This window comes from Crocuta crocuta, unplaced genomic scaffold (assembly GCF_008692635.1).
Source record: "Crocuta crocuta isolate KB4526 unplaced genomic scaffold, BGI_CrCroc_1.0 scaffold77, whole genome shotgun sequence".
NCBI lineage: Eukaryota > Metazoa > Chordata > Mammalia > Carnivora > Hyaenidae > Crocuta > Crocuta crocuta.
In genome coordinates this window covers 3,584,054-3,595,253 of record NW_027532172.1, presented here as the reverse complement: position 1 = coordinate 3,595,253, position 11,200 = coordinate 3,584,054, and the positions used below count along the sequence as shown (strand labels likewise).

General features: G+C 43.2%; 1 protein-coding gene across 1 annotated transcript in view; it reads right to left on the bottom strand.

Moving 5' to 3' along the window:
- The window catches only part of SACM1L (SAC1 like phosphatidylinositide phosphatase), a 57,860-nt gene that overhangs the window by 13,321 nt on the left and 33,339 nt on the right, over positions 1-11,200 (bottom strand). Inside the window, exons 9-12 of the mRNA XM_077777378.1 lie at positions 9,192-9,277; positions 8,020-8,106; positions 7,483-7,551; positions 1,974-2,053 (exon numbers count right to left, since the gene is read on the bottom strand). Coding sequence (XP_077633504.1) covers positions 1,974-2,053; positions 7,483-7,551; positions 8,020-8,106; positions 9,192-9,277 — 322 coding nt within the window. The remainder of the gene's footprint in view (positions 1-1,973; positions 2,054-7,482; positions 7,552-8,019; positions 8,107-9,191; positions 9,278-11,200) is intronic.

Genomic DNA, 11,200 nt, shown 5'->3' with positions numbered 1-11,200 from the left:
GAGGCTTGAAGAACTGAAGCAGCCCACCAACATCCAAACACATCTGTATTCTTAAGCTCCTATCCTTCTAAAATCACATGAATATCTTCTAAGAATGAGCTGCATTTGACAACAAACGGTTCTAAATACATCATTTTGCCTCTGACCCCAGCAGTCCAGCAAGCCATTATATCATTCTATTTTTGTGCATGTTTAAAGTTTCTCATAGGTTAGGGGCGCCTGGGTGGCTCAGTCGGTTCAGTGCCTGACTTCAGCTCAGGTCATGATCTCACAGTTTGTGAGTTCGAGCTCTTGCATCGGGCTCTGTGCTGACAGCTCAGAGCCTGGAGCCTGCTTTGGATTCTGTGTCTCCCTCTCTCTCTGCCCCTCCCCCGCTCATGTGCTTGTGCACTCTCTCTCTCTCAAAAAAAATTAATAAACATTAAAAAAAATTAGAACAACTTCTCCCCAAATAATCCAATTCCATTTCTTTGGGAAGTCTCCCCCACACGCCTGTGGCCGTCTCCTCCCACAGCACACAGCGCACCCCCACCTCCGGCCTGGTTTCTTGCTGTAGAAAGCTCCACAGGGGCTCCTCAGCCATTGCTGAGGTTTCGGGACCCCCTCTTTTGACAAGGCTACAGAGTCTGCAACCGCTGCCTGGCGACCTACAAAAGCGAAGCCACTGCTCCAGACAAGGCAACCAGGCAAGTGTAAACTTCTCTATTCACATGGTGGTCGGGACCAAGGAGACCACACCAAACATCACGAGGAACTGAAAATTCACAACCCCGTGGCCATGCGACACACAGCCTCAAGGAGATTTTGATTAGGAACTAAACTTTCACAAAAGTAAATTAAAATCTGACTATTAAGAAGTTATTCTGCATGGGGTGCCTGGGTGACTCAGTCGGTTAAGTGTCCGGCTTCGGCTCATGTCATGGTCTCATGGTTCGTGGGTTCGAGCCCCGTGTCGGGTTCTGTGCTGACGGCTCAGAGCCTGGAGCCTGTCTTCAGATTCTGTATCCCCCCCCTCTCGCTCTGACCCTCCCCTGCTCACTCTCTCTCTCTCTCTCAGAAATAAATAAAACATTAAGAAATTAAAATTAAAAAAAAAAAGTTATTCTGCAATATAAATTATGCCAGAGAAGATTTCAAGCCAACATGATCATGTTTTGACCTAGTATCAGAAAAAAGAAAGAAAGCAGAACTGCATACAACAGGTTCTCCCTGAGGGTTCCTATGAAACAGCCTAAAGCAAAGGGGAGCCCCTGCTTTCCAAACGTTCGCCGTATGCCCCAGGCCACACTGCTTTTTTTACGGAAGGCTTCCATTAGTAAGGTAGTGACTTTCTCGTCAAAGTGAAAAATCGCCTTTGGATTCCTTCCCGTTAGCGAAAACAGGTACTAACGGATCTTTTTTATAAAAGCGAAGTGGTATAAAGCCAACTTCTGGATGTGGGGACACCTGTGTGTCCAGGGAGAGCTACAAACTCGTGGCTACGGTCGTCTCCCCTCATCCACAGTTTCACTTTTACCAGGTTTAGTTCCCCGCAATTGACTCTGGTCTGAAAGCCGATGGCCCTCCTTCTGACACGCAGCCAGGTCAGTGCGACCTGACGCGGTCACGATGCCCGTGCACTTCATCATGTGGGCATCTAGCATCTCACCGTGTCACGAGTAGCATGACCACAGGAATAGTCAGATGTTCTGAGAGGCCGCGTTCACGCAGCTTTTATGACAGCGTATTGTTTCAACGATTCTATTTCAGTTATGGCATTTTCTACTCTCAGTTCATCTCCAACTGGGTGGTATTACATATTCAACTTTATCACGGGTATGCACACGTAAGTACCCGCGGGCTTCGGTGCCGCGTGTGAGTTCAGGCATCCATGGGGGGGGGCTGGGGACGGGTGCCCGGGGACGAGGAGGGCTGCTGGCCACGTGAGCGCACATCCCATCTGAAAAGACCTGCACGGATTTCTAGGGAGGTACCTGATCATTCCGCTTGCCAAGGAAGACACCATCGTTGCAAATGCCTGTTCCAGTGGTTTCTCTGAGCCCTTCTGGTTAACCTGCAAAAATAAGTAAATAAATAAAACCACCACAGCTTTCATTTAAGTCCCTTTAAAAGGAGAGGGTGAGATCAGCACAACGGTGGACTGGGAGGCTCTGAGCTCCCGGACCCTCATCACAGGAACAAACACCAAGAACAACAGAAGCCAACTCTGTAGGGGGGTCTGGAAAACCACCAAAGATTTAAGAGGCCACTGAGCAAATGCCCAATCAGAAAAAAGCTCTCTTCAAAAGTGTGGGACAGTTTTGTGCCACTTTTACCTGCCCTCACCCCACCCCATCCCTGGCCCAGTGACAGTCTTGTTCTTAAGTGTTAGGAAACGGCAACCAGTGGACGCCTCGGCGGCTCAGTCAGTTAAGCGTCCAGCTCTTGGTTTCGGCTCAGGTCACGATCTCATGGTTCCTGAGTTCAAGCCCCGTGTCGGGCTCTGCGCTGATAGTGTGGAGCCTGCTTAGGATTCTCTCTCTCCCGCTCTCTGCCCCTTCCCTTCTCGCACTGTCTCTGTCTCTTTCAAGATAAATTAATAAAAATAAATAAGCTTAAAAAAAAATGGCAAGCAGGTTCTCAGTCCCCTTCTCCAACTGGAGAGAGGACCAGTCCTTGTTTGCAAATTATCGTGTGTGTTGTGCTCTGACCTGAAGGACTGTCCTGCTTGTCTCTGCCTCGCGTAACCGGGAACGCACGGGCAGGAGGGGAGGCAGCCACCACTCCTACAGGCCGCAAGAGCTCCACGGCCACCAGACGCCCAGAGCAGGGGATCTTGGGAAGCATAACCGAGACCATGTACAGCCTGTGAAGCAGCTGGGGTGACACTCTTTGGGAAATTAGGACTTTCAAAAGCAGCCACGTAAGGGGAGGATTTTAGAGCGCCACGTGCGCACCCCGGTGGGGGACACACTCACAAAGGCCCGAGAAGACCGATCCCCTGAGGCTGCCCCCACGCTGCAGCAAGCCTGGCCCACCAGCACAGAACTGGTCTGCAGAGATCGGAAGATAGGACTGTTCTCTCGTTTTTTGTTTTCCTCTTTGTTTCAGTTCCCGGCATTCAAAGGAATCTATCAAAAACACTAGCTGAACACAAGTGAAAAGAATAGAGGCTTCAGTGAGGACACACAAGGGGATAGTCTTTTCGAAAGTGGTTTGGACAAGTCTCAAAACCAATGGATTGCTACAGCCTTCAACAACAAAACAAAAACGAGAACAAAAACACCGTCAAACCCTGGGAGAGGAGAACCTGACTTCCAGAGTGACCACATTACAACCACCACCCAGTGCCTAACTTTTGACAACAAAAATATCCAGGCACACAAATAAATAGAGAAACCAGGCTTCCTCAGTGGAAAAGAATAAACTGACAGAAACCACCTGCAGAAGACTTATCAGAAAAAAGATTTAAAACGAGTGTCTTAAATATGCTCAGACCTCAAGGAAAACAGACAGGGAATGAAAGGAAACCAGGAATACAGTATAGGACTAAACTAAGATCACCAGTGAAGAAACAAAAATTTCGAAGGAACTAAACAGTAAGTCTGGAGCTGGAAAGTACAAAGCAGACTTCAAACATTCAAGAGCACTGTGTGCAGGAGGAAAATCAACTCAGCACACTGGAGGACGAGACATACAGACGGGGTAACAGTCTGAGCTATAGAAAGAAAAATGAATGAGGAAAAGTGAATGGAGTCCCAGCAGATGTCTGGGACACCACCAGGGGACAAACATGTCCATTATGGGAGTCCGAGAAGGAAAAGACAGAGAGAAAGGAGTAAAAATCTTTTTTAAAGAAAAAAAAAATGGCTCTACACTTCCCAAATTTGATGAAAGACATAAATCTTCAAATCCAAAAACATCGCCCAAGTCCAAGTATGCTAAGCCCCAAGAAACCCACACCACGCACACATTATAAGCAAACTACTGCAAGACAGAAAGAGAAGGTCTGGAAAGCAGCCAGAGGGAACGATGCATCACATACAAGGGATTCTCAACACAATTACAGGCCAGTTTCCCTCCAGAAACCTTGGGGGCCAGAAGACAGGGGGATTGATGTGTTTAAAGTACTGAAACACGGGCGCCTGGGTGCCTTGGTCGGTTAAGCGTCTGACTCTTGATTTCTGCTCAGGTCTTGATCTCACGGTTCCTGAGTCTGAGCCCCTCCTAGGACTCCATGCTGACAGTGCCAAAGACAGCGTGGAGACTGCTTGGGATTCTCTCTCCCCGTCTCTCTGCCCCCGTCATCGCCTGTGCATGCACTTGCACACTCTCTCTCAAAATAAATAAACTTTTATAAAGTACTGAAAGAAAAGAACTGGAAGCCAAAAATTCTCCATCTGGCAACTATCCGGCAAAACTGTCCTTCAAGAAATGCTAAAGGAGTTTCCTTCAGGTTGAAATGAAAGAACTCTATGAAGCAGCCTGAAGCCACGGGAAGGTATTTAAATCTCCCATAAAGGTAAATACAAAGGCAAATATAAAAGGCAGCATTGTTGTAACTTTGGTCTGCACCTCCGGTTTTTTGTTTTTTTTTTTTAATATTCTATAGGATTCAAGTAAAATGCACTGAAAGAAATTTATAAATCTATGTTACTGGGAACAAAATGTATAAAGATGGAATTTGTGACATTAATAATGTAAAGGGAAGGGATAAAGCTTTATAGGAGTAGAGTTTTGTATGCAAACTGAAGTTAGGTTGGTATCAATTCAAATTAATTACAAATTAATTAATTATGACATTACATGTAATTCTCACAGTAATCAAAAAGAAAACATCTCTAGAATATACACAAAAGAAAATGAGAAAGTAATGAAAATACAGAAGTACAAAAAACTTCAACACAAAAGACAGTAATGGAGGAAGCCAAGGGATAAGAGACACACAAAAAACAAATAGTAAAGTGGCATTAATAAGTCTTTACAAATAAGTAATAACTTTAAATATAAATGGATTAGGTCTCTAATCAAAAGGCACAGATTAGCAGAATGAGTTAAAAAACACGATCCAACCATATGCCATACAAGACACTCACTTTAGATCTAGAGATACAAATTAGTTGAAAATGAAAGGATGGAGAGATAGTCTGTGCAAATAGTAATCAAAACAGGGCAGGGGTGGCTCTTTAACATCAGACAAAATAGACTTTAAGTCAAAAACTGTTTTAAGGACAAAGAAGACCATTATATGGTGATAAAAGAGTCAATTCACCAAAAACATCAAACACCCCAGATATATATGCACCAAACATCAGAGCCCAAAAACATAGGAAGGAACACTGAAAGAACTGAAGAGAGAAATAAACATGTCTACAATGACACTTGGAGATTTCAACAGCTCCCTTTCAAATACTGGAGAGAGCAGCCACACAGAAGCTCAATACCACAGACAAATCAGACCCAAAAAACAAAACACTCCACCCAACTTACTACCAGAAGATACATTTTTTTTCAAGTGCACACGAAACAGTCTCCAATATAGATAACGTGTTAGAACACAAAATAAGTCTTATCATATTTAAAGTAACTGTCATACAAAGTATGTTTTCTGATCACGACGGAATGAGGCTAACCCTCATGAATAAGGAAAACTAGAAACTTCATAAATAGGTGAAAATTAAACAGCATATTCTTAAACAACCACTGTGTTAAGGAAGAAATCACAAGAGAAATGAAAAGATAACCCGAGACAACTGAAAATACAATATGTCAAAACTTAGGAAATAAAGCAAAAGCAGCACACCAAGGGAAACTTACAGCTATAAACATATATATTAAAAAAATAAGACCTTAGGGGTGTCTGGGTGGCTCAGTGGGTTGAGCGTCCGACTTCGGCTCAGGTCATGATCTCACGGTTCGTGGGTTCGGGCCCCGCGTCGGGCTCTGTGCTGATAGCCAGTTCAGAGCCTGGAGCCTGTTATGGAGTCTGTGTCTCCCTCTCTCTCTGACTCTCCCCTGTTCACGCTGTCTCTCTCTCTCTCAGAAATAAATAAAAACATTTAAATTAAAAAAAAAAAAATAAGGCCTTAAATCAAGGACTTCACTTTACACTTTAAAGAACCAGAAAGAAATGAGCAAATGAAACTCAAAGCAGCAAAGGGAAGGAAATAAAGATGAGAGCAGAGATAAATACAATAAAGTACAGAAAAACAGAGAAACTTCACTGAAACCAAAACTTCGTTCTTTGAAAAGATCAACAAAATAGACAACTTTTAGCTATCATGACCAAGAAAAAAAGACTCAACTTACTAAAATCAGGAATGATAGATGGTACATTACTACCAAGTCTGAAGAAATAAAAAGGATTATAAGAGGATTCTATGAGCATCTGTATCTCAATGAACTAGACAACCTACATGATGTGGACAAATTTCTAGAGACAATCTACCAAATCATTAATCTTGCAAAAACGAAATCTGAATAGACCTATATCTAGCAGTTCTCAAAAACAACCCAAAGAATGGGAGAAAATACTTGCAAAGCATCTCTAAGAAGGAATTCATCCCAGAATAAAGAACTACTATAACTCAACAACAAAAACAACAACCTGATTAAAAGTGAGCAAAATACTTGAGAAGACATTTCTCCTAAGAAGACATACAAATGTCCAATATGCACATGAAAAGATGCTCAACGTCACTAGTCACCAGAGAAATGCCAATCAAAACCACAATGACACACCACTCCACCACCATAAAGATGGCTGTAATCAAAAAAGAAAACAAAATAAATCCTGAAGAAAATAAGTGTTGGCAAGGATGTGGAGAGATTGGAATGCCAGTGCACTGCTGGTGGGAACGTAAAACGAAGCCATGGGGAAGAACAGGACAGTGGTTCCTTAAAAAGTTAAACCTAGAACTATAATACAATCCAGCAATCCCACTTCGAGGTGTAGCCCTGAAAGAACTGAAAGCAGGAACAAATACATACTTGCACACCAGTGTTCAAAGCAGCATTATTCACAACAACTACCATGCAGAAACAGCCCCATGTCTACCCACAGGTACGTGGACACATGACATGGTACATACAATGGAGTGTCACTCAGTCTTGAAAAGGAACGGAAGTTTGATACGTGCTGCAACAGGGATGGACAGACCTTAAAAACATTAAGCTCCGTAAAATAAGCAAGAACCAAAGGATTACATCTAACATGATCCCCCTCGGTGGCGTATCTCGAATAGGAAAATTTAGATAGATAGAAAGTAGAAGAGTTACCAGGGGCAGAGGGGAGAAGGAAGGGTCCTAGGAAGATGCCAAGTTTGTTTGCTATGATGAAAAGTTCTGGGAACGGTCGACTGTGTTGGCTGCACAGCCCCATAGAATACATTAATGCCACGGAGCTGCTGCGCACTTAAAAATAGTTAAAATGGTTAACTGTTACACTGTTTAAAACCTAAGTTTCTTGTTCTGTTCCCCCCAAGAAACATGTAAGACACATACCAGATTGATTATGACTTGTTTTCCATAAATAATGACTTGTGAATCAAAATGCCTTTGGAAACCATCCATCTAGGAAGAAAAAAAAGAGTTACACACTTTACCACATTTTACTGTAAGAACATTTATAAGTATGTTTAAAATAGCTCCTTAAATGTCCTATTTGTATATTAAGGAGAATGGTACCAGGATTGAGATCAGGTGCCCTAAATACCGTGTGGTAAACCGTAATTCCAGGCCACTCAATTTTGAGCTGCAGTATACTATACTTGAACTGTGCACACAATGTCAAAGCGAACACACAAGGTACTCTGAACAGCACTGGGCCGCACGTGTCACAAGAGCTCTGAAATCTAAGTTTGCCCACGCGTTTGATCAGCTCATTTTCCCCGTTTCCGACCTGCCATCTCTACAGCCTGGGCGTCAGAGGTTCACTAGGTGCCAGGACCCAGGGAAAAGGCTGCAGAGATGCTGAATCCGACGTGCAGGAAATAAATACGTGTTCCACGTGCAAACTATGATGCCACAGAAGATACTCACATGATTTGCTACTTTGTTGATCAGTGGCAGTGGCTTGTACTTGAGGTTTGGTCTTTGAGACCAGAAAAGTGGTATTGATCCTCGTGTCTAAAAGAAAAAAATATGAAAAGAAATACACATACAGTTTTTCTCAGCTACCTTACTGTGAGGGGTGTGTGTGTGTGTGTGTGTGTGTGTGTGTGTGTGTGTGTGTGTGAGTCTGTCTGACTACAAAGAAAGAAAATTAAATACAACCTATAACCATGAAGGAGTGCGTGTATACCTACTGCGCAAGTTCCTATTTTGTGGGAACACATTCGGAAAGGACTTTCTCCTGGTTTTACGCACATGGACTGTGGGTGGCAAACAGTTCTGTTTCTCCTAAACTCTAAAATAAATCAACTTACCTACAAGTGAAACTTAATAAGTTATGCCTGTTACAGAATCTGGCATTATGCTAAAACTAGAAAATGGCTTTATTCATTCTAAATGAGTAGCTTATGAACTTGTAAATATGCTGAGCCACTACTGTCCCTCTGGAGCAGCAAATGACCTGTGACCCCACAAGGAGACAACGAGAGACAGGCTGTCCCACAAAGAAGTGCGGGCGGGGGAAAGCCATCGCAAGCCATCACGGCCACCCAGAGGAAGTCAGCCACCCAGAGGAAGTCCGGAGGGTGAGGAAGACCGGAGGCTCCCCTTCCACAACCTTGGGATCTCCTCCCCTCCCCTCTCCTCCCCTCCCCTCTCCCCTCCTTTGGGATTTAATTCAAGGGCAGGTGAGTGCCAGGTTAATGGAGTAGTTAACAGAGTGAACTGTAGACGATACTGCTTTAAAAAGCAGGAAGGAGGGGTGCCTGGGTGGCTTAGTCGGTTAAGCGTCCGACTTTCGCTTGGGTCATGATCTCGCGGTTCGTGGGTTCGAGCCCCGCGTCGGGCTCTGTGCTGACTGCCAGCTCAGAGCCTGGAGCCTGTTTCAGAGTCTGTGACTCCCTCTCTCTCTGACCCTCCCCTGCTCACACTGTCTCTCTCTCTCTCCTAGAAATAAATAAAACGTTAAAAAAAATTTAAAAAATAAAAAAATAAAAAAAAATAAATAAAAAGCAGTAAGGAGGAGGACAGCTTCAGCAACAGGGCAGATTAGGACCCAGGTGAGAAGGGTGCCAGGCTAGCCTCCTCACGCGCCCACTTGCCTGCACGAACGAGGCCCTGCTCCCGCTGTAGTGCACGATTTGCTCTGTTTCCACAAAGTTGGCTGCGTGGCCTTCAGAGTCAATTCCTGAATTGAAAACAAGGTAAAGTTAACTTTATTTATTATATAAGGAACACATCAGAAATTCACTAGTTCAGTTTCTCTTGGAAAGAATTAAGTCAGCTCACATTAGTGGAAGAGTACTTGTAAAAATAAATTTCAGACAAACGCACAGTCCACAATCAGAAAGCTAACAGCAGCTCACTCGTTTCAACAGGCTTAAGGGGGCGTATAAAGGACCTATTAATAAACACATGAAGTAGGTCACTATTTAAAGTGTCAATTTTTTATATATATACAATTTCTCTAAAACAGTGTCTTTCAAACTTGAGAAATATTTTCAAGAAAAATCAAATTCTGTGGGGCACCTGGGTGGTTCAGATGGTTAAGCGCCCAACTTCAGCTCAGGTCATGATATAGTGGTTCATGGGTTCAAGCCCCGTGTCAGGCTCTGTGCTGACAGCTCAGAGCCTGAAGCCTGCTTCAGATTCTGTGTCTCCCTCTCTCTGCCCCTCCCCTGCTCACATGGTCTCTCTCAAAAATAACTTTAAAAAAAATTAAAAAATAAAATTCCCAGGGACCCCTGAGAGTATGTCCTTAGATCCCAGTTTGAAGAATACTATTTTGAAAGTTAAAACCCTTAAACATGATAGCAAATGCAAATGTAGGTCATTAGGTTCACAATATTTCATTACGATAATGCAAATGGTCCAATAAACGTGTATTACAATGATTTTAACGATCAAAATGAAAACAAAAAAACTGTATGATCCTAGAACCCCTGTAACCTCATGAACACATCCACAAAGCCTAGTTTGAAAAGCACTGCTCCCAAGTGTTTAGTCTTAATATTGGTTAGCTCGTCCAATGATCTGAAACCTTCCCATACAGCCCTGTTTACATGCTCTGTGTTTACTACGAAAAGCTTGCATGGACAACTTTCAAGCTAGTCCCAGACTCAAGTTACCAAGTTGTCATTAAGAAATCAACAGATTTTCAACCACCTCAAATGTTTCTTAATATCTTTTCTATCTGATCTAATTTTAACCACCTCAAATGTTCCTTAATGTCCTTTCTATCTGATCGATTTCTCAGACAACATTTTGCGGTGAGGGAGGTGTTTCTGTTAATATTGATGAGGACAAAATTACTGTGTCAAATCAGCAATAAAATGCTTTCCGAATACCTTCTCTTTTCTTAAGATTTTATTTTTAAGTAATCTCTATATCCAATATGGGGCTCAAATTCATGACCCCAAGATCAAGAGTGGTGTGCTTCACCTACGAGCCAGCCAGGCGCGCCCGGCCCCCCCTTTTCAATTTTGAAAACGCAATACCTTCTAAAATCACTTGTCAGAAGCATCATATACTTGGTTCTTTCCATAATTCCCATTAAGGAATATTTGCAGAAATGAGAGTGAGAATGGTGTGCATGGAGGGGGAAGGGTGCAGGGAGGGAGGGAGGGTGACAGGCAGGCAGACCTTTATGTAAAAGATTTCCAAGATACATGAAATTTAAAAAACGGAAAAAAACATGGTGCCAGAAAATGGGCAGAGCACACAACCACTGTCTACAGGGAAGGAGAACCCACAACTGTAACAGCGCAACACCGATCGGGAAGGATCAATAACAACTCATCAGCAGGCGGGGGAGGAAGACACAGCAGATGGGGTCCAAAATGAGAAGTATTTTTCCTGCATAAATCCTTATACTTGTTGATACCTGAGGTGTGTGAATGCATTACTTATTAAAAATTTTTAATTAAAAACGTCTCCATTACGAAGGAGTCGCTAACTCCAATTCTGGTTCTGTAATCTTGGCCAGGTCATTTACTGAATGCCTTTCTTCTGCTATGTCACCCAGAGTAAGGGAATAACCTTTACAACTTCCTGGCCCAAAACGTCTACGATTTATCTAATGGCCCACAGGATTTTATTCTGATATAGCCTA